Raw genomic sequence first — 23,149 nt, forward strand, 5'->3', positions numbered from 1 at the left:
AAACACCATGTACTTTATTCCGTTTCCAATATTTTCACATAATCCTTTGGCCCATCGACACAGAAGATATAATTCTTCACCATGATGGTCAATTTTAAACTTCAATGTCAATATAAACAATGCAACAGGCAAAATAAACACCGAGATTATCGCCGTTTTACTCCATTTCGACAAATTCAAACGGGGCTCACCAACTTTGACAAATATACATTCTATTTGGATTTTTATGCTCCACACCCCAAGTGTCTGTGATTTCTTTGATTCTTGTCCAATCTTATAAGATTTAAGGGTTATGCAACACGTTTGCTCATTTTAAACAATAATAGATACAGATTGTTACTGCCCAAATATAAAAGGTGTTACTTTGGAAAACTAACTTATAAAATCGGTAAGAAATCATGGCGCCTCTTCAGTTCTTTTTTTTTTCAATAATTTTTTGAGTTTTTGACATAGAACGAAAATTAAGATTTTAACTTTCTTGTAAATTTAGATTGAAAACCAGAAAATAGTTCCTAAAAAATAAATGTCACAACTCAAAACTTAAAAAGTTGGCATATATTGCGTAAATTCAGAGCGTATCGGTAAGCCGGGAGATGTACTGAGGAAACTCTGGACCATAACACATTTAAATTCTTACCACCGTTTAAACAATTTTCATAAATGTATTCTAGAAAGAAATTTAAGCATAAGATTTTCGTCTTTAAAATAAATCATCAAGTATATTTATAATTATAAACTGAAAAATAAATACATGTAGATCTAATTACAATCTAAAAATAACTTTTCTTTTCAATTTGGACCGTGTCAGCATGGAAACTTGTTTAACTGATTCTGGAAAGGAATCACGGCTCAAATTTAAATACTTACCTATAAATCAAATTTATTTATTTAAAACTTAATCTTATAAATATAAAGTTGACACAAAGAATTTAAGTAAGGTAGAAACAGGACTGCACATCAATTATTAATAGTGTCAACATTTCCAACGTGTATATTGGCCAGCGTACCGGTGTCGGCGTTGTGGAATAGTTGACTCATTTCAAAAATAAATATTTTTAGGTCGAATATATTTTCTATACCCGGGACAATAACTTCTCTGGAACATCGCTTAAACAACACCCAAATATCCAAGCCATTACGGCATGCTATGATAACAGTCTTTTATTACACGGATAAATGGTACATGTACACAGGTTCTTTCAGTACAGACAAACGAAAAATGGGCGTTCGGAGTAACGAGTTTTACTTTTCTGAAAACTGTTGAGGAATGAAAAATTAATGCAAGAATTTACAATTTGAATTCAAGAAACTTTCATAGCATAATGCACGTTTGAAAAACAAACCTTTCCTAGGCAAGGAGTTGCTGTTTATAATACGCAGCAAGTTGTGACTAACATAATTATACTAACATGGATAATACAACAGAGTGGTGACAATATAAATTTTAATGAAATGCAATATTTGTATATCCTTTAATAAACATTTTTGTAAAAAAGAGGACTAAATTAAAAATTTCTCCGCATCATTTTAATGATTTCAATCAATTAGAAAAATATTTGATTATTTCCTGGTGATTTATTTTAATGTAGCAATAAATATAATTAATAATAACAACATTAAGAATAATTTGTTTAGTTTTTCATATTTTTTTAGCCACGCAAAAAAAAATAATATGAAAATTACAGGATTCACGCACGGTACCGAACAATATCGATTTTTAGCGTACATGTTACATTACTGTAGCAACATCACAATATGGCGGCGTTGGTACACAAATGAGACGGTGAAATGAAACTAACGTGGTTTACTTTCTTCTAAGTTGATAGTCTGGCACTTTTTGTGCTGTTAATTCCTTAAAAATGTATTGTTGAATAAATTCTTAGTTTAAATTGTGTGCATTTTCACATTTACATCGAAATCCACGTTTCACCACAGAAAGGTCTCCTTTTGGTTTTGACGTTAAAGCGAGATTCTGCCCTAGAACGAAAATATCTCAGAATCAAGCTTTGGCACGTCAATATATTTTGACTAACCAGTATATATACTGGCCTTTTATGGGAACTATACTAAATTATCAATAAATATTTTTAAACTTAAAGATAAATCTGCTATAAGCTCTTTTACTTGGACCCCTGTTTAAAGACATTCATTATTAAACATGTGTGGCTACAGAGGGTATTTTCATTAGCTAAACTTGTTTCATTCAAGTTTCTATCTATTAGAATTTTAATTCTGTTTAGACCCCAGGGTCTAATCTAGGATGAAGGCTTTATCCCAAGTTTTTTTGATTATCCGAATGTTTTATCCGGAATCTACACCAAATTCAGCATTCTTAATAATAAACTTAAGCGTAATGCATATTACAAAGAGGGAGTAAATCGGGCATGTTAATCTTATTCAAACTGATACCTTTCTTTATCCGACGACGTGCTGGTGCCTTCTGAAGCCATAATTCACAACTTTCACGTGAATTTCGTGAAAATTTTCGCGCGGATTCGATTTGTCAACAAAGCGACTGACGTCAACAGTAAAACTACACCATACCATTTGTACATAGTCAATGTTTCCGACTGACGCCACCAGAAAATTAAACTATCTGATAATATACTGTAGAACACAACATTTCTCCTTCTCATTTCCCCTAGAAATGTTCGTGTATGGAATGGTCCCCTACCTATATAATTATGCCAAATGTTGCAAGCCGGAAAATTCATTATACATGAAGACATCTGTTTAAAATTATAAGGCAGTCGCATCCCTTCTACCAGATCTAAGTCAATACTTTCTTATCTTAGCCTCGTAGTTTCTGCTGTTATCTATCAATTTGCACAACAGCTAAATTCCCAGACAAAGCGCCTGCGGACCTTAATTATAAAAAAAAAAATATGGCGTAGATGTAGAGATGTGAAATCAAAACACATATATATGTGAATGCCTTTTCTTAAAGGAGCTCTACTGAGGTCAAAAAGCATAAAAACATAAAATTTGAAATTTTACCTAGATGAAGTGAAGCACTTATAGTTGAAATGGAAAACTCTGCAAAGGATAATAAGGAATATACTCAAGAGTTAAATTGCAAATTGATATTTTTATATGATTTTTAGCACAATTGCACAGAAAAAAGCTGTGTGCACGCTTTTCATTTTTGGGTTATTTTGCACATTAAAAATGATGATTTTGCTAAAAACGGGGTGAGGGGAATGATCTGAAAGTTTGCACACAAGTTAACTATTGGTTCAAACCATCACCAAATCGTACACAGATGTCAGGTAAAGAATTCCGGACCCGTCATATAAAAAAGACTCGGAGGAGTCACTTTAAGCATAGAATTTTCAATGAAATATAGATAAAATATGTTTTACTTATTTTTTTTAATTCATACCACGATTTATCAACAACAACAACATTTATTAACAATTAAACACCTGAAATTTAAGACGCCTATATATAGCCAATATTTACATACATATTCCGGTGTGAACTCGAAATGAAGCTATATATACATATATATATAGATACTAAATACAAAGCACACAATAATCAGAGACATGTATACTAATACATGATCGCATCCATCCTTAAATTTCTTAAATTATTCGCATTGAAGCCTGCATATAAATTTAATTTGCAACGTTGTTCACTGTATATAAAATTATGTACATTTAGAATCTTAAAGTATTTCTGTTAAATTACATGTCTGCAATAAGGGCAAATTAAGATATATCGCCCAATTTTGATATAAAGCCTGTGTGATGAAGTTCTTAACCTATATAATGCAATTCTGAAACTCTTTGGTTATAAATTCAAATAGTTTTCAAAAGTAATGTCATACTTAAAGTGTGTGAAAGCCAACTTGAATCACATATACTCGTATACCATCCTTGTATACGAAAAAAATACTATAAGTGTGGGCGTGTGTGCCCAAGTGTGTACGTGCGTGCGTGCGTGCGTGCGCGCGCTGCATGCGTGCGTGTGTGTGCGCGCGCGTGTTTGAATTAGTCAGTGATACTACTATTTAATCTAAACTGACTAATTTTTGCTTAACATATCAATGGGAAATTATAATTTTGTTTGTTTGATTTTCATATAAATCATTCCCATTGTTTTGCCATATATATGACATGGCCTTTCCGGTAAAGTGAAGTTTTTACGTTATAAAGGGGCTAGCTCTTTCAAGTGTCTATATATTAAACAAAATCATATCCTTAAAACATGTGAAAATTGCGCATGTTTGAAGATTGGACTAGCACCTTGTACATGTGACAAAAATTGTAAGCAATGTCTTTTTTTGTATAGGTTAGTGTTTGAAGGTCTTTTAAATAGAATTTCCCTGGTTTTTAGTAGTAAGCATTTACAAAATAACAGCACACGTACCAATGTATGTGTGACCGTTAATTTAAAACACTCAATCATTTACCTCGTCTGAATAATAGTTTTTTATATATTCATTATATATTTTATATATAATAGCGATTTTTTTAAATTAAAGTGTTATTAAAATACTGCCTTCCAATAAAATAATTTTAAACACTAATATTCAATAAGTTGTTTTTTTCCATCAATGAATCCGGTTTAGATACTAAAGAGGTCAGTACAATTTAAATTTCATTTAAAAAATATAACTGCCATAAAAGAATATTAAAAGCAAATGACCAAATATTTCATAATTAATTTAAAATCATAAAATATTATTCCTTTAAAATTATATTTATAAAACTCGCCACCTTTTAATTTACAAATCATAATTTTCAATTTCTTTCGCAAAGAAAATGGAAAATGGATAGTAAAATATGGTTTACTATTTTTCACACCTATCTGTGACTATTAATTTCATTAAACCTTTGGAAAGTAATAAACCAATCAATTATGCACTGAAGTCATTCAAGCATGTTGATAGATAACGATCTCTGCAAAGCCCCCAGACAGGAGATTACCAACTGGATGACAGGAATAAATGTTTTGATAAAGGAGTACACTACAGCCAATAAAGTTTGAAACTGACAAAAAAGATTCCAGCCTAGCTGTATCTATGAGCCAAGCTTGGGGGCTGCAGTCCTGAAGGCCGGGCCTAAATCTGTCACTGAAATATACTGTACGGGATACGGACAAAAGCCCCCCCTTTACACATAGGACAAAAGCCCCCCCCCCCAGTCCATGAAACATTGTTATTGAGAATCTTGCCAGTTTAATTCCGGAATTTGATATATTGAGACAAGTCAAATGCAATTGTTTTAAAAGATAACTTACATTAAGATTTAAATTTAAAGGTACAAAAGTTCTAATTTGATTTATTGTGTAATTCGTATATAATTCATTGATGATATGAATGTTTTTATGTTTATTATATATTGTTCAGTACAAATGTAAATGAATATTTTCAGAGAATCATTTATCAACGCTTATCAAGGAAATAAAAGTGGAAGGCGCATACTTGTCTATATTTATTTGAAGTATAACCCAAGTTCCCTAACACTGGGCGTGTGAAAAAAGATAGTTATCAGTCTAGTCTATAAACCTTAGGGGGCTTTTGTTTGCTGGACTGGGGGGGGGGGGCTTTTGTCCTATGTGTAAATTTCATGGGAGCTTTTGTCCACCAGGGGACTTTCGTCCGGGGGGGGCTCATTCCCTGCGGTCTGGAGACCGCAGGGTATTGGTACGCGTTTAACTTTTGAGGCATGGAGGAGCACGTGAGCTGTTTTCGGTACATGGAGGAGCATGTGATCTGTAAACCGTACATGATTGGTTAATTGACCCTTTCGAAAACCTGGCTAAATACCGTTTGCCGGTACGTTACGGATAATCCTCTAGGGAATAAGTCAGAATTACACCTAATTAAGAACAAAAAAACTATTACGTGATATTTTTAATTTTCTATAATTATAATACCGTTTAAGGTGGAAAAACTTAAATGATATGTTAAATTATCAATGTTTCTTTAATATGTATCTCAAAATGTTACAAACAATAAATTGTTTATACTGAAAATCTACAAAATTAAAATATTCGTAGTGGCATCTGCCATAATAAATAGAGATGTTTTCTGCGAAAACTTGTGTGTTTGCTTTTTTTTTGCTCGGAATTATTCATAAAATGGTAGGCCTATTTAATCATTTTCTTAAAAAGAAATAATTGTTTTTGTTCGACCTTCTCCGGTCATTAACTGTCACCAGTTTCCAAAGACCTTCTTCTATAGTGATCGATTATTGTCAACTATATTCCTGATATATTCCCCGTTTATTTATCCACCCACCCAAACAATGTTGAAGATAGTTAAATGAAATATCTTTATATCATCAAAAATGTTCCCCGCAGGAAACCATTTTACTTGTACTGTACATGTACAGCCACCGTACTGTATGGTGAACGTTTGTTTACTAAATACTAATCTCTAAACATGTAAGTTTGTATTTTGCTTGCAGTTAAATATAACATAAAGTATTTTTCAGAGATGTTGTTCTCAATTTATGGCATGTATTAAATACAAAATTTACACGCTGCAATGTTTATTTCATTTTTGGGATAAACTTTGGTACACATAAACTGATGACGTTTTAGTCCTTTCACGGCGGCCATAACATACCTCGTGGGCTACGCGAGTAAGTTAGTGAAATATAAACAGGTTTTGTGTAATATTGGTGTCGATGTTTCATATGAAAACAATGTTAATGCAGTCATATCATAACATGTTTCTTTTTAATAAGTCAAAATAATCAATTGTATTAATAGATGTTCATGTATGTTGGGTTTATGTTTGTGAGAGCTAACTTAATAATGTAGCCCCGGTCCAAACAATTTTGTCCTTTTAAGAACGTTTCATGTTGCTAACCGTTTTTAGTGGTAATTTCAAGCCATTAATCAGGGTATAAAGTTATTTACATGCGAATACTCTTTGTGTTTGTTATTGTTTGTATAATAAAGCTGTTGCGTACTGGAATACACCAGTTGGTCATTCTCTTGGAATAGTTTAGACCTGTAATCACATGTCTAACACACGTATCTAACACTGTCTATATTTGATACAGTAGATAAATACTACAAATATGGAATATATATATCTGCTTTTTTACATTTGGCAGGTATCTTGCAAAACATTTAATATGAAATTAGGCAAAGCCTATGAACGGAGAAGTCGGTAAAAAAATCCTTTCATTTTTCCGTTTTAAAGGTGTCATTCGGTATTATATGTACCCACTTCCGTTTTCACTCGGAACACTCGACGATTATTATTAATCCGAAAAGTTGAGATTTGTTCCGTAATTGGAATACACCGCCTTTTATCATTGAGTTACATTGTAAATGGCGGCGCCTAACTAGAACTGACACTGAAAATTTCATTGATAGGTATAGAATTCTATATATTTTTAATTTTTTTTTTAATTTGAATTTTCTTTTAAATATACACGTGTGGTCTATAGCCGGGCAAGCCAAAGCCCGGGCCCGCTTCGCGGGCCCGGACTTTGACTTCCCCGTAATATGAAAAACGCAAAGCCTGTGCTTACCTGTTACATTAGTTTCATCAATTTCATTTCATGTACGAGAGCTGCCTCCCTTTTGTGCATATGTCACTTCGGGCAACTTTTGTTATCAATATTCAAGTTCGAAAACTAGCTAAACACTGTTTTCCGGTACTTTCTGAACATAGCTCTGGGTAATTCACCTAATGGAGTGTGATAACGAACTCGTGTTTTTGGCCTTTTTTGAATTGAGGTGAAATAAAACAGTTATTTCTTTGTAAGAAAATAATTAAATATCATTGTTTTAATATTTCCTTACAAAAGGTAAAATAAATACACAAGTTGATACAAAAATTTCTCTATTATGGAAGATGCCACTACGACTGTTTTAATTTTACTGATTTTCATTATTTAATTTTTGAAAAATTTGCAATAGATATTAAAGGAATATTGATAATTTTCAAATACATCAATTTTTTCACCTTAAAGGGTAAAATAACTAGGGCTGGGTATTGATCAGAAATTTCCGATACGATATGTATTGCGATACAGACCAACGATACACAATACGTATTGACGATACAGTACAATGATGTTTCATTGTTAGGATGTACTTATTAAAAGTACTTTTTACATTTCATAGATGCCCTGGTGAAATATTATTGAATCTTTCTTATATCTTTTTTAGATTTTGACTTTGTTAATGATGATATATAATACAGAGCAGGTGCATAGGTACCTTAATTAGTACATTTGAGGTAATATTTTAAAAATGACATGATGGTCCCTTTTTTAGATAAAACAATTATTTTGAAAAAAAAGCTTTGTAGAGAAATAATTCAATGCAAAAATATAATTATGTAAATACTAGGAAAAGTTAACGCAGAAAATAATTAAAACATCACTATTTATTATGGCAGGAGGCTAGTACTGTCTACAAGTCAACTGTTCTAAATTATAAGATCTTTATAATAAAATCAATTTTTTTTTAGAATTTGAAATATATACGCTGAGAAAGTATTGGAACATTGAAAATTTTCTAACAAATCATGTTTTTTTCTATCTTAAACGGTAAAATAACAATAAAAATATAAATATTAGTCATGATGTTGTGGTGTCGTAATCCGTAACGTACCGGGAAACGGTGTTTAGCTACATCTTCGTGCAGTCACATTTATTTAGTTAGCAACTACATCTTGGAAAATTAATAAATTTGTAGGATTTATGTGTTCAAAATATGTGTTTAAAAAATTACAAGTAAATGTTTGGTCTAATACAAACTACTGCCGACCTGAAAGTAGTTTTTACCAGTGTTAGAAATAGGAGATTGAATGGCCGGATAAATTTTGTCACGGATTTATCCGTCATTTTGTGTATTGACATATTCGTTGTTCCACCTGAACTAATCAATGCAGCCTTTCAAATATTGATGAGGGCCTTCTTAACACATTTACTTTAGAGAAAATTCCACACTTTTGACTTTAGTGCGGACATTTTAAAGACGATAGTTTTAATGTAAAGCCATCATGTTTATAAGTGTTATTAAGTTGTCTCCCTTTGTATCGGTATAGCTAAAACCCGATAACCGTACCGTATTGAAAAACGGAAAATCGATAAATACCGATTTACCGGTATATTGATCCAGCCCTAAAAATAACAGGCCTATTTTGGGAAAACGCCACATGGCAAATTTGGGAAAATTGTGTCGTAAAATTTTCCAATTTGGGAAAATATGCTAGCATTCAAGGTGTTACAATTGTTAAAATAAATCTTAAAAAAATGGTACTGTTTATATAAACTGTTCAGCTTTTTCTATCATATCAAAAATACAAGGACAGGCTAAAATGTGTACAAATGTAAAACTGATATCAATTAAAAATCCTGTTTTTATTCACAAAACGTGAATATATTCCGTAACGCTATTTTGCCTTACCAAAATTGAAAATGCGGCACTTTTTCTTTCAAATTGCTGACTTCTACATTGGGAATATTTTTTTGGTTTGGGAAAAAAATCATAATTATTTGGAAGGGGAATGGGGCCAATATTCAAACCCGTGGAATAGGGGAAAAAAGGCCTGAATAATGATAGAGAAATAGAAATATCATGTAATTGTGTTATGTACTTCATTAGGTGTAATACCCCAGAGCTATATCCGTAACGTACCGGAAAACAGTGTTTAGCTAGGTTTTCAAAAAGGTCAATACAGCGTAGTTAACAACAGTATTTTAAATTTTCCGTTTAGTTAAGCAGAAATATATTTAATTTTTATAAAATCAGAACATCTTTTGAAATATCAAAGATTTTAACACTACTATTCTTTACGCTTGAATTTTGATTTACTAGTGTGTTTCGATTTTGCAGAGGTGGCCAGATTTGAAAAAGCGTCTTATTAGCAAACATGTCTGAAAAACTTACAAGAATGCCGCCAAAACTATCTATTTATAAGCACTAGACCTTTAACCTGTCATAATATCATTTAACCCATAACCTAACAAAACAACCAATCAAAAGGCTGGTTATATCCCATAATTAAAAGATTTTATTCGTAAACAATTTGCTTAATACATATCATGCTTTCTAGAGCTCTGGCATACCAAACAAGAAAATTAGTCATTAAATCGAATAACAGTTTAGTGATGAGCACTAAGATAAATGGAGCCTGCTGCTTCTCAGACAACTTGTCATTGCTTGTTTTATGTAATATGTCTGAAGTACCAATTGTTATGTGCAGTAACGGGGTACACAACACTTATTTGTTATTGAATAGTTGTTTTATATCTTTCAGGTATGATCATGAATCCAGAAAAATTAAAACAGCTCCAAGAGCAAGTACGAATAGGAGGAAAGGTATGCAGGAAATAAAAATTTACAATTGATGCATGCATTGTCCTTTAGATCATTTGAAAAAAATCGCAAGTGATTATAAAAAGATGACAGAAAGCAGTCTATGCAAAAGACCTGAGATATTTACCAGATCAAATTCAATTTCCCCATGCCTAAAGAAATTGGAACTGTTTTTCACTACATGTATATATTATTGCAAGGGCATATGGCCCTAGCCTTTCTTTGGGGTGAAAAATTGTGAATGAAAAGAAATTTGGGGAAAATTCACTGGAGTATTGACAATAATGCATCAAACACTTTGAAACAATGTTTCATTAATGAAAAGACACTTATATTAAAGACACTCTTATAATAAAACATAAGTGGATTTCTTTCTAATTTAAGGACCAAAAAAAGGAATACCAATATTGTTTCTGTTTACTGAAAACTTAAAGATTTAACTGTTAACTGTTACATTGATGTTTGTACAATGAAGAAAAGTTATCTAAACTAAATTATTTTGAAAAATCAAGACTTACTATTTATTATAAAACACAGATTTGAAGGTTTTACCTATCATTTTCCAGGGTACTGCAAGGAGAAAGAAAAAGGTCGTCCACAGAACTGCCACTACTGATGATAAGAAGTTGCAAAGTTCACTTAAGAAACTCTCTGTAAATAATATACCAGGAATTGAAGAGGTTTGTACTATAAAATTGATTGTCATATTAAACAGGACCTTTTTCGCATGTATGAGAAGTGGTCCTTCCCTGAAATTTTTGGGGACAGTAATATATCATTTTGCAAAAGAGGAAGATGCAACTTAAATGAATTGAATATTACAGGAAAACTGCATGGGTGCCTGAAAATGACACTGCTATAGGTGGGAAAAAAGCCAAGGTTAAGAGAGTTATTGTACTTGCCCAGCATCATACTTTGGCTAAGTTTTTTCTTGTAAGTTTGTATCTCCAAAACTACTGAAAGGAATGGGTTGAAACTTCACACACATTGTTTTACAATCATGCACTGAGAATAGTCAAGCACGCTGTCCTAATGACAACTCTTGTTATAGATAAATTATAAATATTTAAAATAATGCACCACTTTTTCTCCAATTGACCTAAACACATAAGGTTTTATGATTACAACTTGTCCACAATTTGTAATTTTCTTAAATTTCTTTAAACATCTCCTTAGCACTGTGGATTTTGACTTAACTCCTTAGGAATGACCTTTAAGTGGCTGTCTACTAAAGGTTCCAGTCTGATGCACAAGTTGATCTCAAGATTTGTTTTCTATTTTTGGAAGCTACAGTGCGCAATGCTTCGACATGTAGTATCAGGAAAAGTTATGTGAAATGTGCCCATTGAGTTCACTTAGTTAACAATTACATAGACTTTTGTAGGAAAAACATTTAAATCATCTTCTGAAATTACATAACAAACAGTGTTCGCGTTTACTGAGTAAACATATCAATTTACTCGCTAAAATTGCCAGGGAGGAAAGAAAAAAAGGGCTGTTGAGTCCCTGGGACGAAACACTTTTTCCCCGATAATTGGTCAATTCTCTCTTAAGTTTTTTTGCTCTGCTTGAAAATGATTTTCTATTCACTTTGAATAAATTGTATTATAAGAACTTGACTTTCACCTCATTTTCATTTGTTCCTTTCTCATTAGCAATGCAGATTTATATCCCAAACGTAGACTAGGAGCAAGTGCTCGGCCTCGTTTTGGGCCAACTTATCAATGGTATCCGCGAACATCAACAGTCTCAAATTTGATTGTATTATGAAGTTATGCAAACATTGACATTTTTGTAATTGAGGACTCGTTCCATTTGAATTGGGACGTAACAGATCTATTAGCACTGAGTCCCAGGTACTCAGTAAAGTTAGGGAAAATCGCTAACACTGACATAGTAAAAGACATAGTGCCCCAATGTGACCCAGTGACCTACTTTTGCAAGGAGGACAAATTATTTAAGCTAGAGCCAACATAGGTTACTACTCTAGTAATGGATTTCGAGTGATCAATCTAAAGACATTATATGTCTCTCTTTTTCTGCTGTGTAGTAATTTAACAACTAAAGGTAATTAAAATTCTCTATCTGATGATTACAAAATTGGTTACTTTACTATTAACAGTACATAATTGTTTGTTTTATCATGCACTTTCAATCTACAGATGCCAAGTAATTTCCTTTCATTTAGTTTTGAATATATTTGAAATTTCACGTCAGTAAAATTCAACTAAATATTCTCTTTTATACAATGTTCAGGTTAACATGATAAAAGACGATGGTCAGGTGATACATTTTAACAATCCAAAAGTTCAAGCATCTCTGGCTGCCAACACTTTTGCTGTCAGTGGACATGCAGAAATGAAGCGTAAGTATTTAGATTTATACATCACAGTCAGATGTAACTTAAATATTTCAGCTGTTTCATGAATTTATTGTGAGGAGTGGGTTGAAGAAAAATTTCCTGATAAATACTGAACAAGTTATAGGGTATAAAGCTATGTCTAATGAAATGTTTTTAAAAATTTGTATAGGGTAAACTTATGTTTCAATAATCACGTATTTCTCGTAGAAAAAATAGCATTGTAGGATAGGCCTCATACTGGCTGAAAACTTTTGGCAAGTAGATTTAAAATCTTGTAAAAAAAAAAATTGCGCTCTTGAATGCTTGAAATTAAAAGAGACATTCATGAAGATTGTCTTATTCCTGAGAATGAATGTCATATGTTAGCTTGAACTCAATCATATTAAGTGTTATTTTGTTTTACAGAAATATCGGAAATGTTACCTGGAATCTTAAACCAACTTGGTGCCGAAAGTTTAAGTAGTTTAAAGAAACTTGCTTCTACTGTAGCAGGTGGGGACTTTTTGCGTAAGTGTGGAGAAAAAAATAATGAGAAATTCTGATACTTTAAATCTTCAGTGGCATATTGGGGGGGGGGGTATTTATTTTATTGCAACAATTCAGCTATTGCCATTGGATAAGTCAGAATCTCTCATATTTATTATTGTGATTAGAGAACATTCCCAAAAGTGTCAAAATTAGAAGAATTCATTAAATATATTCTTTGATTATCCTTGTTGTGCAGTTAGATGTGCCCTTCATAATTTACAAAGTAACCACTTAAGATTTAGGGGAAACCAGCAGTAAAGCATGAAGCATTTTATTGTTGGCAAAAGTAAACTGAAAGAGTCTGGGTCTTAGCTGGCCCCCTTGGGCTTAAGGAGAATACTGAATTGAGATACTTTTTGAATTTCCTGATAGCTGGTTAGCTGTCTATGTAATGGTTTCAAAAAAATATATAAATTGTGTTCAAATTGCTTTTGAATAAAGTAGAACAGTTTTTATATATTGTTTTGTTCTTTATTCACGAGATCTTTAATGGCATCTTTTGCTGAAAAACATAATTTAATTGAAATGTTTATCTGATCTATTGTTTGAAATGGTATAAAATGAAGTGTCGGTTCTTAATTCTTATATTAAGTTGAAAATGAAGTAAATTAGATTGGATTTTGCAAAATGGCATATTGACTTAATTGTTATAACTGTTTCCAGGGGGAGGAGATTCCAGTAAACCAAACACAGAAGATATAGATGATGATGATGTTCCTGGTAAGATATTAAACCTTTCCATATATATTTTATTTCAGCCAGCTTACAGAATGTCAGTTGTTCTACTCATATGCCTTTCCATGGCTGAAATAATGCACAAAAAGACACCTGAGGTCTTCTATCAGGAGACTAAGATGTGGACAGTTGCCATATGACCTTTACTGTACTTGTGTGACGTGAAATCCATAACTAATTAATGTTTTATTAACTTGTACCTATTTTAGTCGGAACTGTCACCTGTTGAATTAAAACACTAAAATAAAAGAATAAGTTTGTGTAGTCTAAAAAAACATTTAAGACATCATAGTAGTGTTCATAAGGAAGAGATAATTAAGTAACATCTGTTCTAAATGATGAAAACTTGGAATTACCATTTGATAAATTATGAAACATAGCAAAGCGGCTTTTTATTCTGAATAATGCAGATGTAAAAATGTTGAAAGTTCTAACAATATTTATGACCTAATTTCTTCCCTAAAATCTGCACTAATGATGAAAACTTGGAATTACCATTTGATATATAATGAAACATATCAAAGCGGCTTTTTATTCTGACTAATGCAGCAGGTGTAAAGATTTTAGAATTTCTAACAATATTAATAACCTAATTTCTTCTTCCCTAAACTCTGCATTAATGATGAAAACTTGGAATTACCATTTGATAAATAATGAAACATATCAAAGCGGCTTTTTATTCTGATATATGCAGATTTGGAAAATTCTACGTTTGGACATTTAATGGTAATATAACAATACATTTTACACTGTTTATTAAGGTTATGGTTACTTCAGTCAACATATAATTTAGGCATGGTGGCCTGGCAGGCATCTTTGAAGAATCTGCAAATTTAATTTTGCTATCGAGTGTTTTAGAAATAAAATTTTCAACCAAAGTTGATTTTAGACAGTGGGGAGCTGTTTTTGACGTACAGAACCACCTGTGCAGAGCTTGACCCTTTAGGAGATAAAGATTTTGGTTGTTATTGGGTATCAGTATTCGTTTTTAGCTCGACTATTCGAAGAATATGAGAGCTATTGTAGTCGCCCCGGCGTCGGCGTCCGCGTCGGCGTCTGCGTTGGTTAAAGTTTTTTGTAAAGTCAAATATCTCAATTATTACTTGAGATATTCAATTGAAACTTACAATACTTATTTATAGTAACAAGGTACATCAGATTGACAAGTTGGATAACTCTGCCTACAATATTGACAGAATTATGCCCCTTTTTAACTTAGACATTTTGGTTAAAGTTTTTTGTAAAGTCAAATATCTCAATTATTGCTTGAGATATTCAATTGAAATTTAAAATACTTTTTTATAGTAGCAATGTACATCAGTTTGCAAAATTGCATAACTCTGCCTGCAATATTTGCAGAATTATTTGCCCCTTTGAAACTTTGGTTAAAGATTAAAGGTCTTCAAAGATATTTACTGGAAACTTTACACATGCACTTAGAGTCAGAATTTGAGGGTCATAATTGTATGTCACTGATCAAGTTCCATAACTCTAGTCTCATTTAGACTGATTCATATCCCCTTTTCTACTTAGTCTCTTGGTTAATGTTTACATGCAAGTTTTACATATCTCAATAACTATTAAAGATATTTATTAAAAACTTCACATATGCATTTAGGGTCATAACTGTAGGTCACTGACAAAAATCCATAATTCTATCTTGCATTTAGGGCTGATTTTTCTCCCCTTTTTCAACTTAGAAATTCATGCTTAAGTTTTTCTTGTAAGTTGTTATCTCAATAACTACTGAAGGGTTTGTGCCTTTTTCGGGACAATTTTATGCATTCATAATAATAAAGCAGTGATTTACGTGATAAAACATCTTAATAACAAGCCTTTGTACCTTTTCTGTCAAATTTATTTATTCATAGGTAATTAGTATTATTATACTCAATAAAACACCCTTGTGACATTACCTTCCGAATAGTCAAGCCAATACTGTATAATTAGACTCTCTCTTAGGCCTATAACATGAATTTATAAAAAAAAATTAGCCCTTTTGTGAACTTAAAAAATTAAACAATATAAAGGCTCTTTTACTATCAAGCACTTAGAATAGTCGAGCGTGCTGTCCTACAGACAGCTCTTGTTCTAGAAAATTGTCACCGAAATTGAAAAAGTTGGCTAAGGTCATATTTTTGGGAAACTGCATGTTTTCAAGAGAAATTCATTTGGGAATTGGCCTCTGTTATATAAGGTTAAAAATAACTAAGAGGGCTGCTGTGCAGAGCTTACACTGTGATTTTGGAAAAAAAACAAAGTTGAAATAACTCCATTGGAATATTTGCTTGCATGATGAAAACTTGGAATTACCATTTGATACATAATGAAACATATCAAAGCGGCTTTTTATTCTGATAATGCAAATGTTCAGATTTATTAACAGATTTCTTTTCTACTATAGATTTCTTTTCTGCTTCAAAATCTGCATTTCATGATGAAAACTTGGAATTACCATTTGATATATAATGAAACATATCAAAGCGGCTTTTTATTCTGATAATGCAGATTTTGACATTTTGTTATGTTTGAGATTTACATCACGCTGGCACTGTATAGGTCATGGTGACTTTTCAGTTTAACAGCTACAGTAGTCTGTCAACAAATTATTTCAGGCATGGTAGCCTGACAGGCATCTTGGTAGAATAATCAAATTTCTAGCTAGCTAGATAATTTTTTTATTTAAACAAAGTTTGGATTTTAAGACTGAGGAACTGCCCATAACATAATTGTGAAGGGAAAAAAAGAAGTAAATAACTTCATTTTGATAATCTGCATTACATGATGAAAACTTGGAATTACCATTTGATATATAATGAAACATATCAAAGCGGCTTTTTTTTTCTGACTAAATGCAGATGTTGAAAAATTTTTTTAGACTTATGCCACAAGTTCCTTTAATACTGTTGAGGTCATATGATGTTAAAGTTTAAGAAAGTCCAAGATGCTCGTGTACATTATTTCATGCATGGGCGTGCATATTGGCAAAGTCACCAAACTTCGAAAAGCTGCTTGAATTGTTTTGTCAAAGATTTCATTGTATTGTAGAATTAAAACAAATTGAGGTACAACTGATTTTATGTATATGACCTAACAACCTCTTTTGGAAGTTCATAGGGAAAGTTATATAAATATCTGTGCATGATGAAAACTTGGAATTACCATTTGATACATAATGAAACATATCAAAGCGGCTTTTTATTCTGACTAATGCAGATATTGAAAGTTAAAGAAAGTTCTAACCGTAACCTAATTTCTTCTACCTGAATATTTGCATTCATGATGAAAACTTGGAATTACCATTTGATAATAATGAAAAATATCCAAGCGGCTTTTTATTCTGAGTAATGCAGATACTGAAAAAATGTAATGGTGCATTTTCTAGTAACACCAACAATATTAAGATCCAGTAGAATTCAAATTTTTACTGGGGGAAGAATACCTCAGATACCTCTGCAGGAAAATACTTTGTCAGTGTCAGTATTTAAAAAGGATTGGACAACAAGGGTCAAGTGCTTTTGAAAATAGCAACCTAAACAACTCAACCATTGAGTCCCGTTGTAAAGTTTTCTGGAAAAAAAAGTTAAATTGAAATAACTTTGTCAATATGGATTTTTGAAATGTTTGGTTACTGATGAAAACTTGGAATTGCCTGACAGCTTCTTTATATGACGAAATGAAACGATACTTGCATTAATTATTTAAACTCGATGAGGGGTAAGAAGTGATTTTAAGGCTAAAAACGCTTTGGATGTTATGGATCTAATTTAGATTGAACTTGCAAAGTCTGCATTAATGATGAAAACTTGGAATTACCATTTGATAATAATGAAACATATCAAAGCGGCTTTTTATTCTGAATGATGCAGATATTGAAAAAAGAATTCGACATTTGGAATCGTGTTATTATTAAAGTCCTGCCCATTCCAGGTATACAGAGTTATAGGATGACTTTCCAGTTATACCTGGTGCAAGCACACCCCCATATGCCCTTGAAATAATGTCAAGTACAAGTAAAATAGTCACTGCCTGATTTTAATTATGTACAGCCAATCGAATTATTTTTTTGGGTATTACTGTGGCCGCTTATGAATCTTGAGGAAATTTAATAAATAATTTTGCGAAGACGTGAATTGTCAAAATTAATTGGCAGCTTCTTTTGTATTTGAAAATCTGAAAAATAAAAACTTGGAATGAATTGATATATAATAATAAATGTCAAGCAGGTTTTTATTCTATTTGAGTAAAAAATTTGCATAAATGATGAAAACTTGGAATTACCATTTGATATATAATGAAACATATCAAAGCGGCTTTTTATTCTGATAATGCAGGTGACAAAATTTTAGAATTTCAAACAATATTAATGACCTAATTTCTTCTTCCCAAAAACCTGCATTAATGATGAAAACTTGGAATTACCATTTGATATATGATGAAACATATCAAAGCGGCTTTTTATTCTGAATAATGCAGATGTAAAAATTTTAGAAGTTCTAACAATATTAATAACCTAATTTCTTCTTCCTGAAAACCTGCATTAATGATGAAAACTTGGAATTACCATTTGATATATGATGAAACATATCAAAGCGGCTTTTTATTCTGAATAATGCAGATGTAAAAATTTTAGAAGTTCTAACAATATTAATGACCTAATTTCTTCTTCCCAAAAACCTGCATTAATGATGAAAACTTGGAATTACCATTTGATATATGATGAAAAATATCAAAGCGGCTTTTTATTCTGAATAATGCAGATGTAAAAATTTTAGAAGTTCTAACAATATTAATAACCTTATTTCTTCTTCCCGAAAACCTGCATTAATGATGAAAACTTGGAATTACCATTTGATGATAATGAAAAATATCAAAGCGGCTTTTTATTCTGAATAATGCAGGTGTAAAAACAATATTAATAACCTAATTTCTTCTTCCCAAAAACCTGCATTAATGATGAAAACTTGGAATTACCATTTGATATCTGATGAAACTTATTAAAGCGGCTTTTTATTCTGAATAATGCAGATGTAAAAAGTTAAAGTAGTTCTCTAACTTATATTTCTTCTTCCCTAAAATCTGCACTAATGATGAAAACTTGGAATTACTATTTGATAGATAATGAAACGTATCAAAGCAGCTTAAAGAAATGCATACATTGAAAGATAATCCGAGTTATAATTAAAGTCCTGCCCATTCCAAGTACTATTTACATGATTGCTTTCCAGCTATAACTGGTGCTAGAACATGTACATTCAGCCCCTTGAATAATGTCAAGAAAAAACAACCATTATAGTCTAATAGACTTTCTGTAAACTTCTTGGATAACTCCATCATAAAACAAAAAAATGCAATGCCCATGATGGTATTAAAAGCAAGTTGTGAGTAAAATAATCACTGTCCAAGACCTAACTTACTTGTATAAGGAGGCCTTTTGAAATATTGAGAAAAGTGGAAAATATGTTGCCATTATATATATTGCCATTACCTAGGCAGCTTCATGTGTTGAAAGAAAAAAATCTGATAAACTTTTTCTGAGAATATTAAATGTAAGAGCAAATGTTTTTGTATTTGAAAATCTGCATTAATGATGAAAACTTGGAATTACCATTTGATATATAATGAAACATATCAAAGCGGCTTTTTATTCTGACTTATGTAGATTTTGAAAAATAATTTTTTTTCGATCATTTGAAATTGATGCAACTTACTAACTGTAATCGTGCTTGAAAATTCTGAAGAATGTCTTAACAAAATCATAGTAACTTAATGGTTGCAAAAATCTGCATTGATGATGAAAACTTGGAATTACCATTTGATATATAATGAAACATATCAAAGCGGCTTTTTATTCTGACTAATGCAGATAAAATATCTATTTTATGCCCCTTGGAGCAGGAAAGCATATTGATTTTGGTCTTTTTTTGTCGCAAAACACCTTTACTATGACAGTCATGGTCCTTCCATGAACTCAACCTGCCAGACCCAGTTAGGGTCAAAATCTTTGTTTTATATGAAAATCTTTTATTTGATGTTATTTCTGAAACTTTTATAACTACAGTCGAGACTGCCTGAGCGACCCCCTGATTTAAACGACTCCCTGTCTTATCCGACCTTGTTTCAGTACTCCCAACGTATTTTCCTATATAAATGGTCTGAATTAAACAACACCCTGTCATATGTGACAAGCGACCCTAATTGTCTGGTCCCAATGCAAATGTTTGGTCTGATTTAAACGACTTTCACACCTTTTAATTGTCCGTTAATCAGATAAATAATACCTATTATAACACCCAGAGGGCCAAAATAATTAAGTCCAATTATAATCCAGTAGCAAACAAAGTCTACACACCTCTATCTCAATTACATAGTGTACATGCAGGTATCAAGTGACTTGGCGTCTGTTCATGATCGACGTATGTGTAATGTACATGATGGCCTGAGTAAACTGGGTTTAGACTCGTGTTAGATTTTTTTTGTTAATTATAGAGTGCCCACGGAAGATTTTTTAGGCAGCATTTTTTTAATTTACCTTTCTATGGCTGCATAATTAATACGGAAAAAATATTGATACCAAACCAGAAAAAGTTTTGGATATGGATATGTTACACAATTTTCTCAAGGTTTTATTTCATAAATATGATGCTCAAATTAAGATTTGTCAATATTGTAAGTTCAAATAAGCATGATTTATAAAGATATCACCCAATTTAACATTTCATGTAAATAAAAGCTATTAAAGGGAGGTAATTAGAACTTTATTTTCTATAAATTCTAAGTCAAATTTTCCAATAAGAAATCAATGCATGTAATTTATTGATTAAATATAATGTGCACAAATATTTGCAGTACACATTTAACATATTCTTTGATGTTGGAAAATTGTTTTATTTGCATAATTATATCCATATATATATTTTTTTTGCAACTGTTGTATGCACACAATCAAAAACATACAAAATCTATAAGTCACAATGGTATATAGACAGATAGATAATATTTAAATTTAATTTTCTATTTAATTTTCTATGAGACTGTATTAAGAGACTCCCTGTCATATGTGACCTTTTTCTGAAGATCCCTTGGAAAGTCACATATGACAGTCTCGACTGTATTTTCACAATGAATGGATCTATTTTCAGAACTGGTGGAAAACTTTGATGAGGCTTCAAAAGGAGAAGGGGACTAGAAGTTATCATTTCTACATTAGATGTTTTGTAAAATTTGTTTTTCATACTTGACTGCAATCGGAGAGACTGAGAGTGTGTATTTAAGTGATAAGTTCACTGTGTGCAAGAATACTCCATCCCCCTCAATACATACAGTTAATATATCACAATAAGAACAAATTTTAAAACTGATTTTTACACAAAAAGAAGAAAAATTAAATCCGAATAACTTACAAATTGGTAACAAGTAATTTATATTTATATATTATCTGATCTATCACAAGTGATATTGAGACTTCTCATTTTAGACTCAAGCTTCAAACTTGTATTATTTACATTGTTGATAGTTGAATGTAACGTGATGAACATCGTTGTCTATCCTCACGTATGTTCATTTATCTGTAAAATAAAACTTTTTGGTAATATTGTCTTGTGTTTTGTCTTATCCCTCTTCAAGTAGTAAATGGATATGTTATGGTAATAACTAATTCATCCTTTGTTTAGAGAAAAGTTGTGTATTTAAAGGAACTCTGTTTAGCTCACCTGTCACAAAGTGACAGGGTGAGCTTTTGTGATCGCTTTTCGTCCGGCCTCCGTCCGTCCGTAAACTTTTGCTTCAAATGACATATCCTCATAAACCACTAACCCAATTTCATCCATACTTCACCGGAATGTTCCTTTGGTGGTCACCTTTAAAAATTGTTCAAAGAATTTAATTCCATGCAGAACTCTGGTTGCCATGGCAACCGAAAGAAAAAACTTTAAATATCTTCTTTTAAAGAACCCAAAGAGCTAGAGCTTAGATATTTGGCATGAAACATCTTCTAATGAGTGTCTACCAAGTTTGTTCAAATAAAAGCCCTTGGGTCAAAATTGGCCCCACCCCAGGGGGTCATTGATTTTCCTTATATGCATATAGTAAAAACATAAAAAATCTTCTTTTAAAGAACTCAAAGAGCTAGAGCTAAGATATTTAGCATGAAACACGTTCTATAATAATAATAATAATATCTTTATTTAAAGAAGGTTACACATTAAGAACATACAATAACAATCATATATATCTTATTTCCAATGTGGCCTTCTGAAATAGAAAACAACAACAACAGGACATGCATAGGTAGAAAAATAAATGTATAATATGTAATTTTTAGAATAATACAACTCATATACTTTCGACAGACACTCGACAATTTGTTTAAACATATACGTATATTGCATCATTCGTTCGTTCATTTATTCATTCATTCACTCACTCACTCGCTCACTCATTCATTTATATGAACATCAAGATATGCTTTGTATTTTTCTTTAAAACATTTAAGGTTATTAACATTACAAATATTTAAAGGTATATTGTTCCAAATGTTCATGCCATAATAAGAAAATGTGTCTTTAATATAATTTGTTTTAGGTCTTGTCCATAATACAATATCATCTTAAGTTATATATTTTGTTGTCAGATAAAGTCATCAGTTCTGTCATATAAGTTGGTGCCATGTTATTTAAAGTTTTAAAAACAAGCACCGCCGTGTGGTATTTACATCTGTCAAGGAACGGTAACCAGTTAAGAGTTTCGAATAGATTTATTGACGGAGATCTTTGTGGTTGCTGTAAAATGATTTTAGCAATTCGTTTTTGTAACTTACAAACATTATTTATGTAGTTTGTGTTTCCTTTACCCCATATAATACAACAATAGTCCATAATGGGCAATATATATGCATTGTAAAACAATAATTTCATATCAAAGTGCAAAAAATACGATATTTTTTTCAATAAGGCAATTTTTCCGTTAATTTTTTTACAAACATTGTCGATTTGCAAGTGCCATTTTAAGTTGTTATCTATGCAAATACCCAAGACTTTTTGATCAGTTACATTTTCAAGAGCTATTTCATTTATCTTAAGATACAATTTTCTCATAATATTTACTTTTTGTCTTGTTCCTATTACCATACATTTTGATTTATCTGGATTTAAGGCCATATTATTTATTTTGCACCATTTGTCAATGTTATTTAAATGATCTTGAAGTTTTATTTCTACTTTTGAT

General features: G+C 31.5%; 2 protein-coding genes across 2 annotated transcripts in view; one reads left to right on the forward strand and one right to left on the reverse strand.

Annotated features, from left to right (window-relative positions):
- LOC132719553 (histone-binding protein N1/N2-like) overlaps nt 1-2,560 on the reverse strand; it is a 43,561-nt gene extending 41,001 nt beyond the window's left edge. Inside the window, exon 1 of the mRNA XM_060703332.1 lies at nt 2,410-2,560. Within this exon, the coding sequence (XP_060559315.1) occupies nt 2,410-2,450 (41 nt within the window). The 5' untranslated portion in view covers nt 2,451-2,560. The remainder of the gene's footprint in view (nt 1-2,409) is intronic.
- Nucleotides 2,561-6,501: 3,941 nt separating this feature from the next.
- On the forward strand, nt 6,502-21,516 carry LOC132719565 (transcription factor BTF3 homolog 4-like). The gene is made up of 7 exons (XM_060703343.1): nt 6,502-6,596; nt 10,241-10,302; nt 10,866-10,979; nt 12,556-12,664; nt 13,067-13,168; nt 13,853-13,909; nt 21,067-21,516. Exons 2-7 carry the CDS (start codon nt 10,243-10,245, stop codon nt 21,111-21,113), a joined length of 489 nt encoding a protein of 162 aa, XP_060559326.1. The 5' UTR covers nt 6,502-6,596; nt 10,241-10,242; the 3' UTR covers nt 21,114-21,516.
- Nucleotides 21,517-23,149: the final 1,633 nt, after the last annotated feature.

This window comes from Ruditapes philippinarum, unplaced genomic scaffold (assembly GCF_026571515.1).
Source record: "Ruditapes philippinarum isolate M1 unplaced genomic scaffold, ASM2657151v2 ctg116_1_1_1_1, whole genome shotgun sequence".
NCBI classification, from domain to species: domain Eukaryota; kingdom Metazoa; phylum Mollusca; class Bivalvia; order Venerida; family Veneridae; genus Ruditapes; species Ruditapes philippinarum.